General features: G+C 39.7%; 1 protein-coding gene across 1 annotated transcript; it reads left to right on the forward strand.

The window, feature by feature from the left end:
• Positions 1–3,059: 3,059 nt before the first annotated feature.
• On the forward strand, positions 3,060–23,137 carry LOC108873881 (gamma-aminobutyric acid receptor subunit alpha-2-like). The gene is made up of 6 exons (XM_018662220.2): positions 3,060–3,283; positions 4,553–4,635; positions 5,034–5,177; positions 14,719–14,871; positions 20,143–20,345; positions 22,835–23,137. Exons 1-6 carry the CDS (start codon positions 3,129–3,131, stop codon positions 23,135–23,137), a joined length of 1,041 nt encoding a protein of 346 aa, XP_018517736.2. The 5' UTR covers positions 3,060–3,128.
• Positions 23,138–26,780: the final 3,643 nt, after the last annotated feature.

Genomic DNA, 26,780 nt, shown 5'->3' on the forward strand with positions numbered 1-26,780 from the left:
CTATACCAGCTGACATTCAGCGAGAGGCGAGAGTGCACCCTGGAAAGATCACAAGTTCATTGCGGGGCAAACACACTCACATTCACACTTATGGGGAATTCAGAGTCACCAATTAACCTATCTTGCATGTCTTGCATGTGGGAGGAAGCCAGTGGAAGGAAGCCAGAGGTCTCTGTCCACCACTAATGACATGAAGATATTATGAATAAAACAACCATTCACACTCACATTGACATCAGCAGACAATTTAGAGAACCTGCATGTCTTTGGACTATGGGAGGAAGCTGGAGAACCTGGAGAGAACCCACACACGCACAGGAAGAACATGCAAACTGCCAATCTCTGACACTGCACTGGGGTAGAAAACTACACCCAAAACCTAGAAAAACAAACCCAAGATTATGTGCATGGCATGATATCACTGGAGAGAAGTGAAAGTTTGTTTGTTTTGTGTGGTCCGATCCTTGAATGACCATGTAACAGACTGCACAGCATCACATTTATGTTCTATCAGACCACTTTTTAATCACTTTTGAAGTCATACTGCTGGATTATGTATTATGAGCAAAAAACATCTTAACTAGAAATATTTCTGATAATACAGTAGCTAAATTCAAGGAAATGACTCCCAATGACTAACTTAAGTCCAGTGCCTCATCTTAATTTAGCAGAAGCTACTCCCTCCCAGCTTGATCATCTTGTAGACAGTGTTGCAGACTCACTGCGTACTACTCTAGACTCCATCGACCCCCCTAAAAATGAGAACAATAAAGAGAAAGAGGCAAGCTCCATGGTTCAACTCCCAAACCCGTTCACTAAAACAAACAGCACGTAGGCTTGAAAGAGTGTGGCGTTCCACCAAACTGGAAGAATTCCACGTAGCCTGGCAGGATAGTGTCAATATAAAAAGACCCTCTGTAATGCAAGAGGCGCCTATTACACATCATTAATAGACATAGACATAGACATGGAGTTCCACAAGGGTCAGTCCTTGGACCAGTTCTCTTCACTTTGTATATGACAGTACTCGTTACAAACGACCTCCTGATCACATCAGACAACGGACTTGTTTCTGTACTTGTCTTGTTAGATCTTAGTGCTGCTTTTGATACGATTGACCATGACATCCTTTTACAGAGACTGGAGCACTTTATTGGCATTAAGGGAACGGCACTAAACTGGTTTAAGTCCTATCTATCTGATAGGCTTCAGTTTGTACATGTTAACAACTACTCCTCCATACACACAAAAGTTAGACATGGAGTTCCACAAGGGTCAGTGCTTGGACCAATCCTCTTCACTCTGTATATGCTTCCCTTGGGCAATATTATCAGGAACCACTCCATAAATTTACATTGTTATGCAGATACACAGCTTTATCTGTCAATGGAGCCTAATGAAACCCATCAGTTAGCTAAACTCCAGGCTTGTCTTAGGGACATTAAAACTTGTGGCTGACAAGCATTTTTTTATTACTGAACTCAGATAAAACTGAAGTCATTATAATTGGTCCTGAACACGTCAGAAATACATTTTCTAATGATCTAGTTACAGCGGAGTGGAGTTATCTTTGATCAGGATATGTCCTTTAACTCACATATAAATACAAACTTCTATGACTGCCTTCTTTCACCTGCGTAACATCACCAAAATTAGACATTTTCTGTCTCAAAATGATGCAGAAAAACTAGTCCATGCATTTGTTACTGCTAGGCTGGACTACTGTAATTCATTATTATCAGGCTGCCCCAACAAGTCTCTAAAGACTCTGCAGCTGATTCAAAATGCTGCAGCACAATTACTGACAGGAACTAGGAAAAGAGACCATATTTCTCCTGTGTTAGCCTCTCTACATTGGCTCCCAGTCAAATCCAGAATAGAATTCAAAATCTTCCTCCTCACGTACAAAGCCCTTAATGGTCAGGCTCCATCTTACCTTAAAGATCTCATAGTCCCCTACAATCCCACCAGGACTCTGCACTCCCAGAATGCCAGTTTATTGGTGGTTCACAGAGTAGAATGGGAGGCAGAGCCTTCAGTTTCAGGCTCCTCTACTGTGGAACCTTCTCCCAGTTTCGGTCTGGGAGGCAGACACCCTCTGTACCTTTAAGAGTCGGCTTAAAACTTTCCTCTTTGATAAAGCTTATAGTTAGGGTTGGCTCAGGCTTGAACCATCCACTTAGCTGCTATAGGTCTAGACTGCCGGGAGATCTCCCATGACGCAATGAGCTCTCTCTCTCTCTCTCTCTCTCTCTCTCTCTCTCTCTCTCTCTCTCTCTCTCTCTCTCTCTCTCTGTCTCTCTCCATCAGTATGAATTCATATCCAATAAATACATGTTATTAACTCAATATCTTCCCTTTCCTGTAGTATTGTGCTCTTCCATGTCTCTGTCCTCTTCTGTCTCTTTCTGCAGGTATTTCTGCCTCTGGAGCTGTAGAGTCTGATCTGTGATGACAAGTCTCCTGCTGCTCCTACAATTCCACTCACCACCTGCTGTTAGAATTAGAAATTACTTATACTGCTATTAGTTGTAGTGCTATGTTAGCAGTTAATACTTTAATTATCACTACTATCATTACTACTGCTATATTATTGGTATGCTATGCTATGTCCCCCCCCCAACCCAACCATTCGAGGCAGATGGCCGCTCACCGTGTGTCAAGGTCTGCTTGAGGTTTCTGCCTCTTAAAAGGAAGTTTTTCCTTGCCACTGTCACCTAGTGCTGCTCATGGTGGGATTTGTTGGGTCTCTCTCTGTATATACCTATTTTAAAGAGTATGGTCTAGACCTGCTCTATATGAAAAGTGCCTTGAGATGACTTTTGTTGTGATATGGCGCTATATAAATAAAATTGAATTGAATTATATTCTTAGATGCCACTGATGAGTCATGACATTTCACTTGGCAGCACACTGGTATGGATGACATCCCTGAGATGAAAATCAATAAATTGATGTATTACACATATGCTTCTCTAGTTGACATGTGAACATATCCACATATGGTTCTCAGAGTGTCACAGTTCCTTTCAGCATTACTTTCCCTACTTTGTCTCTCTCAGGAGTACACTGTAGATGTTTTTTTCCGTCAAAGTTGGAAGGATGAGCGACTTAAGTTCCATGGACCAATGAACATTCTGCCTCTTAACAACCTGATGGCCAGTAAGATCTGGACCCCTGACACCTTCTTCCACAATGGCAAGAAATCTGTGGCCCACAATATGACAATGCCCAACAAGCTGCTGAGGATCATGGAGGATGGAACCTTGCTCTACACTATGAGGTACCTGATTTCTTTCCTAATTTCTAGGTAAAATTTACACTTAACAAGCACTTTATTAAGAACACGTGTACATCTGTTTATTCATGGAATCATCCAATCAGCCAACTCCAGTCATGTACTGTGTTTGTTTATTGAAAGAATCGCCTGATGCCTTATTAGGGTGGTGTAACCTAATCAGATGTCTCAGACAACTTTGCCCAGGTGACTTCCCTTGATCTAAATTCACCCTAACCCTCTCTTTCCTCTTCCTTATTCATGTGGCCTAGTACAGTGTAAGCTTTGCAGAAGGACTCCCTTGCAAATCGTCTGCACCCAACCCCCATGATATGCTGGATGCATTTTAGTGTCATCTTTGGCATTCTCTCACCATCAGTAGATACATGTCCCTTTATTTGAAGGCCCTATCCATTCTTTCGCCTCATCTTGCACTGACTATACCTACCCAGGCCAATATGATGTGTGTAGAGTCAGTTAGTGCAAAATGCCTGAGCTGGACTTCCCTGACTTCACTTATCAATTTATTATTTATTTTTTCATTAATTCTTAATTTGTTCAGGGACCAATTGAGAGCAAAGCTCTCATTTACAGTGGTAAATTTTGATTACTTTCATTACTTTCTCAAAGCATGTTGACCAGACTTATTTATAATTTCAGTTAGAATTAGAACAAGCTACTCTGAACTCTACATTTCATGACAATGATCCTTGCTTTTAAAGAGAATACACAGATATGGCTGAAGATGTTAGTACTCTTCTACTTAAAAAAGAAAAATCACAGTTTTATCTAAAATAAGTCAAAACTGACAAAGTTCATTCCATATTTGATAGACTGCAGTAAGGCCCAGAGCTGCATTAAGCTCAATGCTAAAGTCAGCATTCTACCGTGCTGGCAATGACAACACCAACATGATGATGTTCAGTAGGTAATATTATGTAATTTGTTTTTCAGTCATAAAGCACAGTATTGGACTAATTAATATCATACATATGGAAACATAAATATTTGTACCTAATTTGATAGCAATCCATCTAGTATTACATGATATTATGCCTCTCATTCTTGCCCTGTTCCTTGCTGGGAAACCTTGTGCCCTCAATAATTATAATTTTTTCATTTATTTATTTGTCAGAACAGTGTCTTGTATCTCAGATAATTTTAAAATGCAATCATTATCTTTGTTATTACATTTAAATAATTATAGTATAGAGACAACAGGTTCTGTATGTTTTTAATTAAACAAATTGTGGGCATGTGTGTATTTATTGCCAGGCTGACAGTTCAAGCTGAGTGTCCCATGCACCTTGAAGACTTCCCCATGGACTCTCACTCATGTCCTCTCAAGTTTGGCAGCTGTAAGTGTCAGCAGATTTACATCATCCAAACAGTCCATATCAGCTCTCTACTTTCTGTTCCTGAACCTCGGCCTAACTTTAACTTTGAAGGATACATTTGCTGTTTCCAACACAAACTTAAGTAAAAGGTTGCTTGTAGTGTATTATTATTTATCTATTTATTTAACTTTAAATTTTTTTTGTCCCCCTCCACATTTCATTATAATGGTGTGAATTTTTGTGGAGGAATAAATATACCTCTGTCAGATGTCAGGATATGCAGGGGAAATGTACAAGTGATCTCTGCAACTTCAACCAAAATCCTGGTGCTCTGTTGTGAGACAGTGAGTTGAATATGAGGAAGTACGATTTTTAAGATTGGAATTGTTATCAGTTTCTCCTGGCTCTCTCTACATCAGATGCCTACACTAAGACAGAGGTTACTTACATCTGGAGTCGTAATGCCTCCCAGTCAGTTGATGTTGCACCTGATGGATCCAGACTCAACCAGTATGACTTGGTGGGCCAGAGTGTGGGAAAGGAGACCATTAAATCCAGTACCGGTGAGTATTATGCATCAATTTCAAGTCAAGACAAACAGAAGAGAGCAACAGAAAAAAACTGTGCCTGAACAAACGAAAAAGTTTCATGACAGCAGTACATTGTGTTGGGTAATAAATTAGACAAAATAAACAATGGCCAGACTTCCATGTTAGCATGTTTGCTGATCTGAAGTTGTTAGAAAGAAAACCTCTCAGCAATATGTAAAAAAAATGAATGATGATATTGTCACCAGTAAGTATTGCTGATTGGGGGGGGGAGTTTAGTGTTGATGAATTCTTTTTCCCCCTTTTTGTTGCTCTGTACAGATAAAATTGTACAGCTTGTTAATAATAATTAATAAACTTGCAAGAGAGCTGCCATCAGCAGCAGCTGCCTGCGTCCTCATCCTTACACCAGATTGTGTGCATTTAAAAATATTTAATATTTGGAGTTATGTGACATGAAGACCAAGATGGCTACTTAGACTATGAGCTTCCAAGTAAATTTTATACATCTCTTAGGGGGTGTAACGAAGGGCGCTTCGTTACCAGTGACTGTCGGCCTTGGCTTGTAAATATTGTATAGTGGGGGGAAGAGTATGACGATTTTACTTGTACCGAATGACTACAAACATGAACAGCGACATTTTGCACTTTATTATTCACAGAGCGTTGTACAGGATATTTGCATCTTGAGTAGTAAGTGTAGATTGGTTACATGGCATATGTATTGAACATGTCACAATACAGGTATCGGGTGACCGGCGCTGGGCTCTACCTGGAAGAGAGGGGAGTTCGGTCAGGGTCCAATGGCACGATAAGATGCGTTGTTCATAATTGACGAACGAACATTCAATTAAGTTCTTTGTGGTATTTTGTACATGAAGCTGCTGAGAGTGAAAGTGTCCTAAATATGAATTAAATGTCTATTATAGTGAGGAAAGGTGGTCAATACAAGGAAATTGTTAGGGAAACACTTACCAGTCCGATCTTGTGTCTGCTCCCGTGTTCGGCCGAAAGAAGTCCTCGGGGTACGAACAGGGTAAAAGAACGTTCCGGGAGGGACCAAGTGGCTGATTAGGTAGAGGGGATCTGGGTGAATTTGTATGTTAAATATATTGGGTGTAATTGTGTTTTTGGGGTTTATGTTTGTTGGGAGGTGAATGACAGGAAAACACCATTGTAAATATTTTGCCAAAATTAGAAATTACGTCCTAATGGAATAATTTCACTGGGAAGCAGAAATGGAGCATACCTGTCAATGGTATGATGCAATGTAGTCCACCAGGGACACAGTATAAAAGGCGCCATTTTCCATCTAGCTGTGTTGCTGGTGGCTGACTATTTCAATTGTTCTAGTTGTGTCATGGTGGTTGTTGTAAATAAACTGCACGTCAAAGTCCTTTGAATCCTTGGCTTGTTCATCATCTACTACTGCAAATCCAGCCGCTAAAGGGTCATCATAACAGGGGGTTTTGGTCATATTAAACAAAATATGTCCAAAACTTGTTTTAAAAAAAATGGCAAAAAATGCACAAAAACAGAGAAAGAAGCTTGGACATTCGCCGTCATTGACACTTGACCAGGAGGAAGTCCACCCGACACAGAATCATATGACGATGAAACAGAGGATATCACTGACAAAGAAACAACTTTTTCTGACATGCTGCAGAAGATCTCAGGAGAAATGGAGACCTAAAAACTATCAAACAAACCACTGCTTGTATGAATGTTATCCTCACTTTTGACCCGTGTCACTGAAGTGGAAGAGAGACTGGCCAAACTTGAGGATAGATCCAGGCGTACCAATCTGAGGTTTGTGGGGTTCACTGAAGTAGAGAAGAAGGACATGACGAGTTTCTTAAACCTTTTTTGTTTGCATACTGGATCTGCATGTGACTGCACCATTATCGCAGCATTTCTGGAACACTGGGACTGCCAGTCAGGTGATGATCTTCTCTGACTTCTCCCAGGAGACCCATGAAATGTTAAGCCTTCAGGCAGCGTAAGTGAGTACTCCATGAGCGCAAGATGAAGTTTGGCCTCCTGTATTTAGCACTGCTGAACCTCAACATGAGAAGCAGAGTCTACCGGACCAGTGATGACCCCAAAAAAGCGATGGACTTCATTCAAAGACCTGATCTCTCTCTTTCTCTCATTTTGTTTCCCCCTCTTTCTTTATCCTAGCTTTAAACAAATATGGACAATGATGTGAGTGAGTATATTCTAATGGACATATATATATATATATATATATATATATTCCAAAATGGGCATGTTCATCCTTTCTGGTTTTGTTTTATCCAAGGTTCATATCACTAATGCCCAGCCTTTGTTTAGATTTCTCAGAAGGGCATAGATTGATAGTTTTAATATGTTTAATCATTTTATTCATTCATATTCCCTTTTACAGTTAATAAAAAGAGGCAACTGTGTACTGACTTGGTGTTAGCTAAGATAAATGTAACTGGTGGTGTTGCCTGATGCAGGCTAGGAACACCACTTGTCAGAGAAGTTATGGACCGTGAGGAGTATTTTTGTTTTGTTTGTCATGTGTCCCATGTTCCTGGGAGGGACACATGACTCTGGTAACAGATCTGAGATAGATTTGAAGTTCTCCTTCATATATGTGGGTTTTTATTTTATTTTATTTTAATTTTTTTGGTCCCTTTCTTTCTTTTCTACTGTTTTTACCCTATACCAGTGGCTTTATTATGTTACAACATAACAGAGGTCAGGTTTATTGGGATTACAGTATATCTGGCTGTCTTTGTCTGTCAATTGGTGGTAATAGCAAGTTGAGTTTGTGGACTTGGAATGTTAAAGGACTTGGGAATCCTATAAATGTTCTTAATTTTTTGAAATCCAAATACTATGATATAGTCTTTTTGCAAGAGACTCACTAAGCAGCACAGGAGTCCAAGAAGCTTTATGGAGACTGGGTGGGGCATGTATTTTATAGCACTGGATTGAGCAAGAGTAGGGGTGTAGCAACTTTAATTAAGTAAAGACATACAATTCAAATGTATAAAGGATAATGATAACAAAGGACAAATGCTCATTATTCAAGCAGATATTCAGGGACAAAACATATTGCTGGTGAACATCTATGCACCCAGTGGGGATAACCCTACCTTTTTATTGACATGGAGAATATACACTGATCAACCATAACATTATGACCACTGATGGGTGTAGTGAATAACATTGATTATTTGGTTACAATACAGCGTTCTCCTGAGAAACCTTGGGTTCTGGTATTTATCTTGATGTTACTTTGAGACCTACCACTGTCTAAATATTGTTACAGACCAAGCATCCACCCCCATGGCAAAAGAACTCATCAATGGCAGGGGCCTCCCCCAGCAAGAGAGTGCTTCAACCACACTGCAAAAACTGCTCACAAATGGCTCTAGGAACATGACAAAGAGCCTGATGTGTTAACCTGGCCCACAAACTCCCCAGATCCCCATCTGATCCAACATCTGTGGGACCTCTCAACAATTCTGAGCCATCAGGACATGGACACAGGACCTGTGGGTGTCCTATTGGTAGCAGATCCTCTGGGTCCTGTGGGTTGTGGGGTGAGGCCTCCATGGATCTGGCTTGTTCCAGTGCATCCCACAGATGCCAGGTTAGGCTATTTTTCATGTTCCTTTAGACACTTCTGAGCAGTTTTTGCAGTGTGTTTGAAGCATTGTCTTGCTGAGGTGCTTTTGCCATGGGGGGGTGTGCTTGTTCTATAACAATATTTCATCAGTGGTACATGTCAAATTACCATCTAGATGGATACCAGAGCCAAGGTTTATCAGCAGAACATTGTAATGTTATAAAATGATCAAAAATGTTATTCACTTCACCTGTCAGTGGTCATAATGTTATGGTGTATTACATAATGCAGGAGATTTCCCTATAATTATGGATGGAGATTTAAATTTTACTTTAGACAGTTCTTTGATTGCAGTCATTTAACATACAATAGACCACAGAAATCGGTGCAAGTAGCTAAGGATGTCTGCTCATCTCTTGAAGACATTTGAAGGATTCTTATCCCAATGGGCAGGGACTACACCTTTTTCTCACATGTACACCATGTATATTCCTGGTTTTGTCTCTGATCTCAAAATCCTTATTTCCCTCTACATTATTGTGCTAATTATGATACCTCTTGGTTCAACAACTCCCTTTTACAGGATCTGAGCCAAATTTGGGGCAGAAATAAAATTTTACATTGAAACTAATGTCCCAACAGCACCCTCTGCAGGTATAGCATGGGATGTTATGATGGCATAACTTCAGGATTTTTTATTCAGTATTCTGCTCATAAGAAGAAACAGAGTAAAGTTGAGTCTTTAAGGTTAGAGAAGGAAATACACATATATGAATGTAAATTACAACAAATTGTGACCACTGAAGGACTGAGAAAACTAACAAAGCTTGAATTTGAATATAATTATTTATTTACAAAAAAGGTGGAAATTATATTACTTAGGGCAAGGTAAAATTACTTTAAATCAGGTGATAAAGCTGGCAGATTATTAGCTAAACATATTAAACATAAACAGTCTATCTCAACAATTCCTGCCATACGGTCTCTTGATGGTGAAGTAATAACTAAACCTAGAAATATGAATGAGACTTTCGATGAGAACCTCTACACATCAGACTGTATAGCTACTGATGAAGAGATAGATTTATTTCTGATTAACTTACACCTGCCTATGCTCAAGATGACCCAAAAAGAAGTCTTGAATCCCCAATAACATGTGAGGAGATAATGTAAGTAATAAAAGCACTACCAACAGTAAAGCCTCCAGGCAAGCTGGCTTTACAGCTGAGTAACCAGAGTATCCTTTCAGTCACAGTTTGATCCAAACTGACTGAAGATTTTATCATAGATTCTGGCCAACAGATTAGGCAGAGTCATCAGTTGCCTAGTATACCATGATAGTAGTAGTTTTATTCATAAAAGAAACTCATTAGATCGTATTAGGAGGGTGATGAGCTCCTTAGTTGTTGCCATTTCACTTAACTCAAAGAAGGCTTTGGCAATTTCAAGTTAACTGGAGGTATTTGTTTCGTGTGCTAAAAGCTTTTAGATTTGGCCAGGTTTTCATGAAATGGATAGAAATCTTATAGGGCAGTGGTACAGACTAGCGGAGTGATTTTTTCTTATTTTAGACTAGCTAGCAGAAGCAATACGTTGGAACTCCTCTTTTCCAGGAATTGGAATCGGAGACTCAGTGAATAAACTGACTTTATAATAAGATATCCTCTGTTATGTATCTGATCCTGTAACATCTACTTCAGCTTTTCTTGACATTTTTAACAATTTTTCAAAGCTCTCTGGAGAGAAAGTTAATTGGAACAAGTCAGAATTACTACCTCTGACTGCATTTTGCCCCAAAAATTAATTTCAAGCCGGATCCTTTCAGTGGCCTTCAGAGAGCATCAAATACTTAGGCATCCTTTACCCCCATGCAACAGATGAAATAGTGGAGAAGAATGTTGAACCACTGCTGAAGAAAATAATGTGATATAGATAGATAGACATCTTTATCTCTGTGGAGAAAAGTGAATGTTTTGAAAATCAATGGGATCCCTAAATTAATCCACCTTCTTCAATCTCTCCAATTAAATATTCCTGTAACATATTTCAAGCAATTTGGTCATTTATGCAACAAATTTCTCTGGAATAGGAAACAACCACTGATGCAGTTGGAAAAAACACAGCTTCCAGTAGACAGAGCAGGAATGGGACTACCAAAATTACTACTCATCATTACACATTTGGTCTGCGACATGCTCAGTGTTCCCTTCCACCAGAAAGAGCCCCCTCTGGTCAGAACTGTATAGTGCTTGGTGTTATATATGTTAAACATTTGAAAATGGCAATAAAAATGTAAATCATGTGTTTAGGAGCCCATTTGCAGATGGGAAGAAACTGTTGAAACTTGTGGCGAGGTCTTGGTTATGATGGGCTGCAGCCTCCTGCCAGAAGGGAGTGTTTTGAAAAGTTTGTGACCAGGGTGGGAGGGATTGGCCATGATCTTTCCTGCCCTCCTCAGGGTGTACAATTCCTGGATCACCTTCTCCGCAGACCAGATGACACGCTGCAGTCTGCCTTTGTCCTTGGCAGTAGTAGTAGTAGTAGTAGTAGTGGTAGTAGTAGTTCCTGTATCATTCTTTATAATATTTATACAAAGGGGTTGTCAGTGTGAGTCTGTTACAGGATGTCTAGGCAGGATTTAGATATTTGTTAACTTTAGCATAAACAAACATTTTCAACCAACAGCAGCACTTTAGAAGTGTGGCTCACCTCCAGAATATTACTGGAACATATGTATAACAGTTTATCAAGATGCAGTCATTCATTTTCTTTATGCCTAAATGGCCATCTTGGGAAATCATGAAACCTGGTAGGCACAACAACTTGGTAAATAGGCTCACCATCAAAATACTTGTGTGATGGAAAATAATGACATAAAATTATTATCATTATTATTATGATGCCGTCAAGTGTCAGTTTCAATGGAACTTATTTCATCCACATGTGCATTTTATTGTGTGTGTCACGGCAAATGCAATAAACACATCAAGAAACTTCATTTCATTTTTACCAAGTTCACTGCTAACCAGGGGTACTGGAGCAATGATAGCAGAAAGAGTAACATCAGCCCACTTTTGACTCCCTGCTTAAGAAATAGGTGAGAATACAACATTATTTTTTGCAGAAGTAGATGTAACCAAATTCCCACATATGTCCGCTGAGTCTGCTGCCACCATACATGCTAGGATGCTAGTGATCCCCATGTGTTCTGTGCTAGAAGGTGGAGTAATGGATGGAGAGGACCAAGACAAAAGAAATCACTCTTAAATGGCCAGCACACCTACACTAAATAGTGCAAAACATTCTTCCAGTTTGGTGGAACGCCACACTCTTTCAAGCCTACTGTTTGTTTCAGTGAACAGGTTTGGGAGTTGAATCATGGACCTCTTGCTCTTTATTGTTCTCATTTTTAGGGGGGCGATGGAATCTAGAGTTGTACGCAGTGAGTCTGCAACACTGTCTACAAGATGATCAAGCTGGGAGGGAGTAGCTTCTGCTAAATTAAGTTGAGGCACTGGACCTAAGTTAGTGGGAATCATTTCCTTGAATTTACCTACTGCATCATCAGAAATATTTCTAGTCAGGATGTTTTTTGCTGATAATACGTAATCCGCCAATATAAATTCTTTTTGGATCATGAATGTCAGTAAACGTAACCAAATTTCATGGTTATGAATTTTGTTATTATGTTTAACAGCAAATCTTGCAGTGGCACTAGCGAAAATTCCACTGGCTCAACCAAAGTCAGACCACTAATTTTCCATCCCTAGTTTGCAATCCCTAGAGCTCAGAACTCACACTAATACCAACCAATTAATCAGCCTGTTTGGGGTGGCACATCAGAAACACTACGCATCAGTTACTTTTACTGGAAAGAGGTCACTAATTCTGACCCATGAATCAGCTTGTTTCTGCCTGCAGGACACTTTACCTCAGGGGACAGTAGAGCGTTTCCTGGTTCCTACCACTTCATACCACAGGGTAACACTTTCTTTGATGCCACTTTCTATCACAGTGCTCTGTCAACATGACAGTTACTGATAATTTTAAGAAATCTCAGTAATTTTAAAAATTCTTTATGAAGCCACAACTTATGTTGTGTCATAATAACATAATGATTCCATCCCCTCAACTCTCTGTCTTAGGATCTCAAAATACTGATAATTAGTGTCTCATTATGTATTTTTTTAGTTTCTCAATATCTTGAGGTGTTAACTCATTATAAAGTCTCTATGTGGAATTTCCATGTTCTCCCTGTGCCTGTATGGGTTCTCTCCAGGTTCTCCAGCTCCCTCCCACAGTCCAAAGACATGCAGGTTAACTGGTGACTCTAAATTGTCTGTCGGTGTGAATGGTTGTTTTATTCATAATATCTTCATGTCATTAGTGGTGGACTGAGACCTCAAATATTGGCACAAAATTAATAAAAGACTGTAGTTGAAGAAAAGAAGGTTGATATCATAAAACTGGACATTTCTCTCAATCTGCTCTGCAAGTTATTCAAGGCAAACTAACGCTTTTGAAAATTTTTACTTTGTCTGATGCTAGCAGCTCCACAGTGGCAACAAGGCACCCCTTCACAAAATTTCCTTCTGAATAAGGTTTCAGATTCTCAGCTATTATCTTACTTACCACAAAAATGCCTGCATAATAATGACTGTCAGATTGCAGTCTTGTTAAAGAGGCTTTTCTTTCCTTGACAGTCACCATAATGCATGTTGATGATTACAGTGCCCATTACGTGTGTGTTGTAGCTGGGTGTAACAATGCACCGTGGCATGATGCATCGCGATTGAGAAAACGTGATGATGCACATCGTTATGCTGAAAACTGTATCATGATGTGACTGATGAAGTGAGCTCTGTGTCCTGAAGTAATCTGTTTCATCTCTGTGAGTGATCGTACTGTGTGCTGTACTAAATAACACTGAGGAATTAAAGTGAGTAGGTTTGAACTGCAACTTTCTCATCTTCCCACAGCTTCTCACAATGTAACAGCATCTGGCTGCTTCAGGTTCTGTTCAGTCAGTCTGTAGACCGCTGGCTTTCCTAGTGACCACTAATCAGCTGACAGAGTGACTGTAGTGGGTCGATCTCTCTCTCTCTCTTATTCCTCTTGCATAATTGTTTTCTCTGACAGTTGATATTTTTCAGACTCATCATCTGTAACAGCTGTAATTCTCTTGTTTTCACTCGTCATTAATTTCTTTCCTCTGTGGCAGCAGAACATGTTACAGCAGCTTCACAAACTCCTGCAGCTTAAACTGAACTAACCAAAGACTTTTAGGGCTGATTAACTCTGAAAAACTCACTGTACATGGACCTACAACGCTTGCTAGCTTAGCAACATAATTAGGCTAAACTATCCACAATGCAACACTCTAAAATACCGTAGTTACACTAATATTCGCTCCATTCAAAAAGTATATCAGTTGAAATGAATGGAAACATAATACACCAGGAGATAAATACTACCTTATGTTATGGCCAATACGGTATCCTTTCCTTTGCATTGTAGTCTGCAGAATAAGAGAATAACCGCAAGAAAGATTTTATTTTTACATTTGAACTGGAGTTTAGTTTACAATAAGGAAAACACTGTAAGAAACTGGGTTTTGTGGCAACAAGATATTTGAGATAAGTGATTTTTTTGCAGTTTACACTACGAAAAAATAAGAATTCTAATATCTTAATTTGTTTTCATTCTTTCTGCATAAATTCTTAGATGTATAGTGAGTGTATCGAACTGTGAGCCCTGTATTAAGACTGTGACCGGGAGGGGGACCACCCAGTCATATAATATCTTATGATATTTTCTTTTATCACAGAAAAGAAGCAATTGCCTGCTGCCTAAAGGCTGGATGTCTCCCACACATGACCTGCTTTGTGTGACATCCTCATTCAGTGGGACTTCTCTGCTTTTGTACATTTACATTTTCCCTCTTGTCCTCAGGAGAATACACAGTCATGACAGCTCACTTCCATCTGAAGAGGAAGATTGGCTACTTTGTTATCCAGACATATCTACCCTGTATCATGACAGTCATCCTCTCCCAGGTTTCTTTCTGGCTCAATAGAGAGTCGGTGCCAGCCAGAACTGTCTTTGGTGAGTCTTTTCATTTTAATTTTTCAAACACTATTCACATTTTTCACAGAGAAAGAAACATTCTTTATTCTACACATGATCACATGATTTATGCAGTCAAATGACACCAAGAATGGCAGGTCTGGCAGAGTGGGAATTCAAGTTATTCTATCATTGATTTTTATTGCTGTTATAAACAGACCCCAGTAATATTCACTGCACATTCACAAAACATTTGAGTTGATGACATCTTGCCATTTATATCAGAGAAAACTTTTCTGAGATCTCTGAGTCAGATGTTGGAGGGAAAGTGTCTTTGAGTTGATTTACTTGGTTTTATACTGAGACCTAGAACCAAGGAGAGCTTTGAATTGTGACTCTGACTAGAAAAGTGATCATCCTAAAGAGGTTTGTGTGTGTTATCAGACTTCCACACACACACAGACAGCCTAAGGGTCACTCTCAGTGTGTGAGGAGAGTGGCAAAGGTGAAGAGGTTAGTGGGCTGTTTTAGGGGGAGCACTACACCACAGTTATGGTGAAATTTGGATTCCTAAGTGGTAACTCTTCCTATCCTCACCTGAAGCTGTAGGGTTATCTCTGCTCTTGTTTGTGTTCCTAATTGTAAAATCTGTTATGCTGACAGGTGGGCATTTTATCAGGCCTCTGCAGGCACACTACCAGATAGTAGTTATGCTGCAATGAGACCTCACCCTCCTTATCTTATCTTAGTATAGTAGATCTACACTCACACTCTAATTTCCCATTTGCAATGTTTTAATGTCAGGGACCTGTGTGAAACTAACATAGTGCCCTCTTTCCACTTTAGTCACTGCACTATGATACGCCTGAATAAACCCAGTCATTATCGATTGTGACACACTAGCCAGAAAAGAAAGATTGTGTGAAAGGCAGTAGGAGTTAGTGCAAGTTCTCAGTACCAGAGACATCATGATCCTGGTTCATAAAAGGCCTCTGAGTACAGTACAGTAATAATAGGGAAATGAAAACCACTCTCTGATTAGTTCACCTACAATGCTCAGTGTCTCATGTGACAAGATACAGTCAGTGAATCTTTTGGAATGACCTGGTTTTCTGCATTAATTGCTCATAAAATCTTCATTTGAGACACAACTACAGACAAACATGATGTGCTTCAGCCAATATCACACAAACAGTTATACTCCCTTTGTTTTTATTGAACACACCCATCAAATACTCACAGTGCTGGTGGAAAAAGTAAATGAACCCCTGGATTTAGCAACTAGTTGAACCTCCTTTGAACCAGCTCTTCCTGTAGCTGTGGATCAGAGCTGCACAATGTTCAGGAGGAAGTTTGGGCCGTTCTTTCTACAGAGCTGCTTCAGCGCAGACATATTCTCAGGCTGTCTGGTGTGAACGACTCTCTGGGCTCATTTCACAGCAGCTCTGTTGGATTCAAGTCTGGGCTCTGACTCCACAAAGTGGATTTTCTTTGTCTTCTTTGATTTACTTCTTTAGGGTCATGCGGGTGGCAAAGTAAGAAGGTACAGGGTTCAAACCCATTTTGCCCGGGGCTTTTCTGTGTTCCAGGTTCTCCAGCTTCCTTTCACAGTCTAAAGACATGCAGATTAATTGGTGACTCTAAATTGTCTGTAGGTGTGAATGTGAGTGTGAATGGTTGTTTGTCTCTATATGTCAGCCCTGTGATGGACTGGTGATCTATCCAGGGTGTACCCCTCTAGCTGTTACAAATGGACATTATATTGAGGATACATCCTTACATACATACATAGTGAGTTATACCTTTCAGGCTCCACATTTACTTGACACAATATAACCATGAAATAAAGATCAAAGCAATAGTTTCCAGCCCTGATTCATATTGATTCCAATGAAACAGTCATCTGTGTTTCCAGGTAATGACTTTGGCTTCTGTGTTTAGTAACATTAGGAGGGCTTTTTTTTCCACCATCTTGGTTCGTTGTAATGACTCTGACCTAAAGTTGAGGGCATTAGTAAGAAGCAAACTTTAACATGGTGAAAGAAGAGGAATTTCCTCTTTGTTTTCTGGTAATTAGTGATGGTGATTTCCTGGATCTTATGATTAGGCAGTTGATACTAATTGCAAAGATTTTATATGTTCAACAGAATCTTGACCCTGAGAAGTCTTCCCCTGTTATTACTGTTGTCTTTTACTACCCCATTAAAAAAATCAAACCCTGATATTGCTTAAATTAACATTGATACAATGGAATTACACTGAAATTGAAAGTACAAGAAGGAACGTTTGAAGAGTAAAACCACTGCATTATTTTCTAGTAAGTATAATGTGACTAGAGTGGACATGCACGTACAGCAATGCTGCTATACATTTCTTATTTGTGGTTATATTTAAATGGTTTATTACCTGCTTATGTTTTAATGCTTGCTTGGTTTTTGTTTAGGCTGTGGGGCAGGATTTAAATTCCCTCTGTACTCATGATGCTTTTGTATTACTGCTGATACTATGTTGTACTGACATATATTCAGCATCACTGGACCTGATTACCTGCCACTTCATCACTTTGACTCTTCACAAATTCAGTGCAGTCCCAGTGACTGCTCTTGTGACTTTCTTGCATTACTGTGAACAAAACAGTAAAACCTTGTTATAGCTATTCCTACGTACCATAATTCCAGGAGCATGTAGAAAATTAGGAGAAGCTGTAATAAACCACATTGGTTTATTAAATATGAGATGAGATACTGTGTGTATAAAATTAAAATAGTAATATAACCCCATCTTCAAAATATAAAGAAATAAAGAAATATACCTCTTCAAAATGGACAATATATGCATTATTAATATTTACAGACATTTACATTGAATTGTGCAGATTAAATTATTTACAGAATAGATATGAGATTATTGCACATGTTCAGGAAAAACTTATCAGTTAAGAGACTGAGGAGAGGTAAGAGTTAAACAGGTTGATTGCCACCCGCAGGAATGATTTCCTGTGTCGCTCAGTGGTGTAGCGTGGGGGGATGAGTCTGTGGCTGAATGTGCTTCTTTGGCTGACCAGTCATGGAGAGGGTATCTTGGACAACATTCTCCTCTCTGACACTGCTGTCAGAGAATCCAGCTCCCCTCCCACAACATGGCTGGCTTTGTGAATGAGCTTATTAAATCTGTTGTCTTTCACCCTCAATCTGCTGCCCCAGCACACAACAGCATAGAGGATGGCACTGATCACCACAGACTCATAAAACATCTGCAGCATTGTCCAGCAGATGTTGAAGGACCTCAGCCCCCTCAGAAAATAAAGAGGACTTTGACCCTTCCTGTAGAGGGTGTCAGTGTTTTTGGCCCAGTCCAGTCTATTGTCCAAGTACACCCCTAAATGCTCGTACTCCACATTGTCAACACTGACACCGTGGACTGAAACAAGGGTCACTGGAGCCCTAGTCCTCCTCCAGTGGCCAGTGATTGACACAACAACCTATTCTCCTATTTCCAAATCAATGCAACTTTATTTTGAATACATTTTGAACACATTTTTCAGACACAGTGGCAGAAAAATGAGATCTCCTTTTCAGCTGAAACAAATTTCTATTCACACTGAATTGACTAGTGGCCAGTGATCGACACAACAACCTATTCTCCTACTTCCAGGTCAATGCAACTTTATTTTGAACACATTTTTCAGACACAGTGGCAATTAAAGGTGCTTTAGAGAAACTGAAAGATTTATAAGAACAATAAATATATAATGGTATAGAGCTTCAACCATAATGTTGGTATAATTTCAATAAGTGATAAGTGAATGTTTACATATTAAGACATCCATCTTTGTCAATTATTACATGATGCACCACACTTACATTTTCATCAAAAAATGACATATTGTGTTCATTTAGGTATTATTACATAATGAAGTGAAAATTTATCACAATTTTTTGAGTTACAACATAAAGTGTTGTTACATGGTCTGTGTGCATGTTCTTACGTGTGTGCCTGCACAAATAAGAAATGCAACATCAAAAGTAAAACACATTATCCTTTTACAGTGGTTAGTGATGTGTTTACTGTGTGGTAAAGAGTTTTTGAATATGACCTGCAGCACAAATAATGTGTTAATGGAGAGCTAATTCTTTTCTTAAGATTAAGATAGACTTTATTTGAATAATCTCCCACATATTTGTGTTGATAATAATATCTTTCTTCAGCCACATGAATTGAGTGGCACTTCTAGTATTCTTTCTTAATCAAGACAAATCCTACACATCAGGCTAAAGGAACTGTTCAGTTTCAGAACACACAGAAAGCTCTTCACAGTAACATTAACAGCAACTCACAGAGTCTTCTAGGCAAAGGGACAATAAGTACAACTTTACAGACAGGACTGATTTAAGTGGAACTTACAAATACACAATACACACAATCCCAGGTAGCAGGTGCCTTTATTGTTGTAGCATTTTCACCATTAGTAATACATGAAGAAATTAACACCCTGAGTTGTATCTTCAGTTATTTTTTATTTAGTGGGTAGGGGTATTCCAATAATTTAATACTGTTCCTCTGTGAAGTTTGGGAAGTGGGGAGAGACAGGTGGAGATATCTTGACTTAACTCCCTAGCAGGAGTGAGCATATGCTGTAACTCCACAAAATAATTTCATTAGACCCCCTCTGCCTGTTAAACTCTCACATTACCCCAAATCATTACCCAGTAGATATTCTTATAATATACTTGGTTCCTATTTAGTTTTATTCTCTTTGTTGAAGTCAAGCTGTGACAAACACTTGACATCCTTTATTTTACTCTTTTTTTCCCAGGCAAATAATCATTTAGTGGGGGTGCCCCATAGCCGAATGGTTGGGGCACGTACTACATGGGCCTAAGTGCCCTGAGTAGCTAGTCCCCAGATCAACTCCTGGTCCAGCTAGACCTTTACTGCATGTCATCCCCCTATTCTCTCCCCCTGTTTCCTGTCTCCTCTCCAATGTCCTATCTAAATAAAGGTGAAAAAGACTGTTTTGGAAATTTTCTGCTGCATGGTGAAGAATGAAATAGAGACTTCTGCGGGCCGACAAAGTTTTATTTTCCTTGCAAGAAAAAGGTCAGTTACCGCCCAAGCGGTCAGGAGATGGCAAAAGACCCCGAGCATAGGAACATCTAGACCTTTATACCTGAGGAACACCCTTCAAGGGGAACAAAGGATCCTTGATCTTGTTGTTGTTTTCTGTACACATACTGAATGACTTTTACTTAATATATTCTCTCATATTGGATACCAGTTTTTCTATATGTTTTTACCCTCTCTTTTCAGGTGTAACTACAGTTCTCACAATGACAACCCTGAGTATTAGTGCCCGTAATTCACTGCCTAAGGTGGCCTATGCTACAGCTATGGACTGGTTCATCGCCGTCTGTTATGCCTTTGTCTTCTCTGCACTCATTGAATTTGCTACCGTCAACTACTTCACCAAGAGAGGATGGGCCTGGGATGGAAAGAGCGTCATCAGTGACAAGGTAGAGCCATCACACACCTGGAGGGAGTCCAGCTGATTACACACTGGGTGACCAGAACAACTAAACCAGTCAAGTTCAAAGTTGTGCAGGTCTGTTGTTGATGGGTCAGACACCATTCTCTGAGCCTGATTATAGACTGCTCAAAAAAAATTGGAGTGACAGGTGTTTTTAAACCCTAATAATTTTCATAGTGGTCTGTGCCACAGAAGCAATCTTATAATGCTCTATAGTGCTTGAATAGTAACATGAACTTATACTCAACTCTTTGTTTGTTAATTTGTGTAAAGAATACATCTGTGTTGAGACTTGCCACATCACCCTCCACCTGAACGTATTAGCACTGTTAACCTGAGATACTTATAAGAGCAGACCTGATAACCACTGGCCTAAGTCACCCATGGCCTTCAGGTCAAACACCATCTCCTCAGTCCGCCTCACATTTAGCACAAGTCGTAAGATGATAGACCTCTGTCTCTGTGCATTAGGTCAAGAATGGCTATATCATCTGAGAATTTAATAATATAGTTCTCAGGATGGATTGTTGTACAGTCATTTGTGTACAGTGTGGAGAGGACCAGGGAACTGACACAGCCCTAAGCAGCACTAGTACTGACTAACCTGAACTCTGAGTGCTCAATATACAATCATACTTAGGGTCAACCTAAGCACAGTTCATAATAATGGATGCCAGTACAACAAGGCTCATTGTTTACCTTTGGACAGGATTTGTTAGGGTCAGGTGTGTACAGATGGGGCACCATGCTGATGTTAGCCCCTCTGTACATGTTTTGAGGAGAGATGTGGCCTGACCACAGGGTCAGTTAGTTTTTTGGGGTTCATTGCAAAAACATTTTGTTCAAAAATGTCCATATGTCTCCTCCTGGCCTCTCTGAACATGGAGTTAAGCTCCTTTTAGACAATTTCCAGTTGTTTTTTCCTGGTTCTTGATGCCATTTTTTGCAGTCTTTAATCTCTTTAGTTACATATGGATTGCTTTTAGGCTACACAATGATTTTTTTCCTGAGTCTCCTCAGCAGATAGAGTCTGCTCTCACCCTTCTTATAAAGTGCAGTGGTGTTGTCTGTCCAGTCCAGTCTATTGTTCAGCTGAACACCCAGGTTCTTGTAAGATGTCACCATCTCAATGTCTCTTCCCTGAATGTTCACTGGTGTTGAGGGGAGTGTCTGCTCCTGTGGAAATCTACCTCCAGTTCTTTGGTCTTCCCTGCATTGATCTGGAGGCAGTTCTGCAGGCACCAGTCCACAAAGTCCTGCGTCAGTTCTCTGTACTCCCTGTCATCCTCATTTATGACGGGACTGATGACTGCAGAGTCATTAGAGAACTTTTGCAGGTGGCAGTGAGGTGAGTTATTCTGGAAGTCTGCAGTGTAGAGGGTGAAAAGGAACAGAGCCAGGACCGTTCCCTGTGGTGCCCCCGTGCTGCAGACCACCATGTCAGACACACAGTCTCGTGTCCTCACATACTATGGTCAGTTGGTGAAGTAATCCAAAATCCAGAGTGTGAGATGCTGGTCCACCCCCATGTGTTCCAGCTTGTAACTCTGGAGTGTGGGCTGTATGGTGTGATTCTCACAGTGGTCCCAGGTTTATCCAGGTGAGAGAGAGCTCTGTGAAGAAGGTAGATGACTGCATCATCCACCAGCCAGGCTGGTAGGCAAACTGCCGTGGGTCCATCAATTGTCTCACCAGGGGTGGAGATGAATGAGAATCAGCCATTCCAGGGTCTTCATCAGGTTGGATGTTAGCACCACCTTGCTGTAGCTGGCACTGGTACCATGCAGGATGTCTTCCACAGCTGTGACATTCTCCCCAACATCAGGCTCATATTGAAGAGTTGCGCCACAGTCTCACACAGCTGATCTGTGCAGGACTTCAGGAGCCTGGAGCTGATGCCATCCAGACTGAGGCCAGCAGGCGAGGGGGGTAGCAGGAGGGATGACAGAGCAGGGGGAGGGGCATATTACTGATCCAATCTATTGAAGAATATATTCAGATCATTCACCCACTCCTGAGTCCTGAGATGTCTGTCAATGTCCTCCCCATGAGAGTCACAGAGCTCTGTCCACACAGTTGTCTCAAAACAGTCCTTCAGAGCCTCTTTAGTCTTGTTGGACCATCTTTTCACTGTGTTGATGACACCTGTTTACAAGGGGCTTGTACAAAGGCAAAAAAAAAAAAAAAAAATCAAGTTAGTTCATCAGTATCTGAATTGGAAAAATGACCATTTAGTCATTAACAGTTCATTAATTACCACGTTGTTGCTGATTGGTACACAACAATGTGATCTAACAAGTGCAGAATCATATTGTAGTGTTATCAAAAGTAGCATACATTATGTTCACTGTATCACGCAGACACAGTGAGTTTGTGCCGTCTCAGACCATTGTTTGCACCACAATATGTATTGTGATCACAGAAAAGTAGTTGAATTTACTGCAAATGTCTAACTCTCAGGCATTTTCCTTGCAGAAAAAGGAAGCAGCCATCACAAAGAAGAACAATGCCTATGCTGTAGCTGTGGCCAACTATGCTCCCAACATTACAAAAGACTCTACGCTGCCCACAATTTCCAAGTGTGCCCTGGGCAATCTCAACAAGACCACAGCAGAGACAAAGCCTGAGCAGAACAAGAAAACTTTTAACAGCGTCAGCAAAATTGACCGCATCTCCCGCATCATGTTCCCTGTGCTGTTTGGGAGCTTTAACCTGGTCTACTGGGCCACCTACCTGAACAGAGAACCAGTCATTAAAGATCTGGATCCTTCCAAATGAACTACAGGGACACTACTCTGAACATACAGCCCATTCAGGACTTATATATCCGCTGGTTTCATTTTATTAGTCACATGGACAATTCTCTCTTCCCTTACTGAGGTGATTCAGTTTCTTATCAGTGCAGATAAACATCATAACTGGGTCAGAATAAACCTGAGAGCTCAGTCAGTTTTACCTGTAGTGTCAGCTGAGAGAAAATGAAACCTCATTGAAACTGGAAAAATATCAATGTTCAGTGGTCACCTTGCTTAAATTTTTTTTTTTACTTAATCAAGCCTTCCATATATATAATTAAGTCATAATTATGACAGTATCTGGTAGTATTAGAAAACAGTACTGCAAAAACAAAAAAAAAAATGTTTCAAGCTACACTAATCAATATTTGTACATGAACAATGAATCAAATGACTATGTAATATCATAGTAACAAATACACAAAGATTTCTCACCAACTGTACAGCTCTACAGAGCTTCCCAACCTCTCTCAGCTCACAGTTTCACACCATAGTTAAAAGGAAATGCTAACACATTTCACCATTACCAGGTAAAAATATTACCAGGTGTTGTGTTTTCAGGTTGTTCCACTGCTAAGTGGCCAAGATATCAGTTAATATAGGTATGATTTGCATTTTTGAAAATAGAAATTAAACACAAATAATAAAAAAAAAAAAAATGAATCAAATTAGCTTTTACAAGTGTAAATGTCAAATAGTGTTTTGTATTGACTATTTTTTATTGACATTTAAAGAAATCTTAAATTTTGCTTCTGCTGTTTGAATTATTTATATTTATTTGTTCATTTGCTCGGTGCTAGCAAATTTCACATGGTTGCAAAATATCAAGCCTGTTTCTTGTTAGGGATTTCTTGTGTTCCTCATAATTATGAGTTCTTTATCTTGTAATTATCTTAGGAAAGGAAAGGGAAAATGGATGGTCATGGCAAATATATATTGTTCAGGTATTGTTATAGGTAACCAACTAAAACATCTAGTTGAAGTTGCACTTGATTGACACATCAACCCTTCCTCCACACTGTTCCTATTTGCTGCACAGTGAGAAATGACTTCTATTTCCTGCTGTCGTGTATATAAAAGTATGTTGTTCTCAGCTGAAGCGGAATATTTTCAACAGTTGGTGGGAAAAACTATCAACACAGTCCACAATCAGCAGCAAGACAATGTCATTAACCGAGGATCCTTGTAAATTAGTGAAAATTTTCTCATAATTGTGACGTGACACTGCTGAAGTGTGGGAATCACAATTACAAGAAAATGTGTCAGAATTTTTTTTTACCGTGCCAAAAGCTGAATTTTTGTTTTTTGTTCTTGCACATTGAATACCACTAAAATGTGTTTTGTTGTTATTGGATTTCTATACTAGACAGTAGGGAGTTGAGAAGCAGCAAGTCAGCACTGAGTTGAAAATACAGCACTGTTGGGTGTCATCTAAATACTAAATATCAAGTTACTTCTCCCTCACTGTGATGATTGCCCCTCAGTCTGCTGTAACTGACTCTCTGGGCAAGAATGGACTGTGCAGGAAGTACACATTAACATTTATACCACATCGGAACATTTGCTGGGAATGTATTTCACACCAGAGCTTCACCACCATCACATCCAGGGCTACAATGTGCTTTTGTACAGTACCCACTCTGTTTCCACATGTTTTAAACTATGGAAGCTGATTCCAACATAACGTGTGAGAATGTTGGTCTGTGTGTATGAAATCTGTAACTCTTTGTGTTTATCTAAATTATTTTAAAATCTTTATCTTTTTATAAGCAATATAGGAAGAAGAAAGGATGTGAACATATTTAATACTCTCAACCTACACAGAAGTATTCAGACCCTTTACTACAATGATTTTATGGTCTACACGAGAATATGAGCAATCACAACTGAACAACAAAGTTCTTGATTTGCTCAGTTGTCACCCTGTAGACTAGTATAGATTTTGGTCCCCTAAACACTGTTCTGCCTTCATGTCTTTCCTTTATAGTTGTGACTGCTCATTTAAGTGCGTTTTTTTCTTGTTATTTCAGATGGTTTTATTTATTTATTTATTTATTTGGATGTCATTGTTGGGTGGCATGTATCAAAGTAACATCCAGATGAATATCAGACCCAAGGTTTCCCAGCAGAACTTTGTATTGATGATTAATGTTATTCATTTCACCTGTCAGTGGTTTTAATGTTGTGGTTTGTGAGTGTAGTGAGGTTTCTCAACATGAAAAATGGAAGTCTGATACTGAGAAATTCAAACTTTTCATGACAGCTAACACAACTTGGTGTTCATCAAATAATGACAACATTTAATGTATTAATTTAGCTGACATGGACAGGAGTGGTCCATTTTTTCATGAAAGTGAAACAGTTATTTCTGCTTCTGTTTAGACTCTCACACCTCTTGGTTCAGGTCAGAGAAAGATCCTGGTTGAATAGGGAAACAGTTCACAATGTCTCACACACACACAACCTGTTAATTTATACTGAACCTAAACCACCATCTCTCTCTTACCTCAAAGTGCTTTTGTTGCCTAAACCTTCCCACAGACAGGACTCTGGAAGTGACCCAAGTCTCTGGTGTGATGGTTGTGTGCTTTGTATATCTGCCATCCACCCTCTGTATAACTTTGCCTCTTTAAATTCTTATGCCCCACCCTGTGTGGCCCTATGGCATGCACAACACTCCACCACTGATCCAGATCAACCATAGAGAACACCTTAGGAACAGCCAGAGCCATGAGATTTATCAACCTGTCAAAACAACCAAGACTAAATCAAGAAAAACAACAGACAATAAGTCAAAACACAATAACAATACAAAATAAGACCACAAACTGAGAGACAGGAAGTCCAGCAGTCCATGCCAGAAGCCAGAAGCCTCTCCTGGGACAGGAGCTTTTAAGCACTTCAGCCAGGTGCAACTCATTAGTGGCGATCAGGTTGCACCTGGGTGGAGCTACCGAGAAGACCAGAGAGGACAGGGACAAACAGCACTACAAAACATAAAACTATAAAATACTTAATGTAGCACTTCATTCAAAATTAATTTAATACACCTGTGGACTAATTTGTTGGTACCCTTCCATGAAAAATAACCTACAACTATCTCTGAAATAATTTGAAACTGACAAAAATTAATTGGCATCAATTATTCTTTATTCCATGTTTATCAGATTCTTTTGATTTTTGATTCAACTTAGATAATAAAATGAAAATGGCATTGACAAAAGATCAGGTGCCTAGGCGACGGATGGTGTCATCACCTTGGAGTTCAGCTTGAATGTCTTTGGATGTCTTCCTTGTCTCTTTGTCTACCATCTGCACTATCCTTATGATCAAACCTGGGATTGTTTGCTTCTTGCAGCCACATCCCTGGAGGCTGACTACAGTCCCATGGACCTTACACTTTTTAATAATATTTGCAACTGCAGTCACAGAAACATCAAACTGCTTGGAGATGTCTTATAGCCTTAAGATTATTATCTACAGTTTTCTTTCTGAGCTCCTCAGACAGCTCTCTCTCCTTTGCTTTCTCTGGTCCATGGTCAGTGTGGTGCACAATGATACCAAACTACACAGTGGCACGTTTTCTCTGATTGAAGATTGAAGACACCTGTGACACTAAGTAAGGT

The sequence above is a fragment of the Lates calcarifer genome, unplaced genomic scaffold, assembly GCF_001640805.2.
Source record: "Lates calcarifer isolate ASB-BC8 unplaced genomic scaffold, TLL_Latcal_v3 _unitig_5160_quiver_1453, whole genome shotgun sequence".
Lineage (NCBI taxonomy): Eukaryota > Metazoa > Chordata > Actinopteri > Centropomidae > Lates > Lates calcarifer.

What these genes read in the sequence shown, in the direction of transcription:
- LOC108873881 (XM_018662220.2), top strand. Translation starts at nt 3,129, where the DNA reads ATGAACATTCTGCCTCTTAACAACCTGATGGCCAGTAAGATCTGGACC. An exon ending in ACCTTGCTCTACACTATGAG is followed by an intron (nt 3,284 to 4,552) that starts GTACCTGATTTC and finishes ATTTATTGCCAG; the next exon opens with GCTGACAGTTCAAGCTGAGT. An exon ending in TCCTCTCAAGTTTGGCAGCT is followed by an intron (nt 4,636 to 5,033) that starts GTAAGTGTCAGC and finishes TCTCTACATCAG; the next exon opens with ATGCCTACACTAAGACAGAG.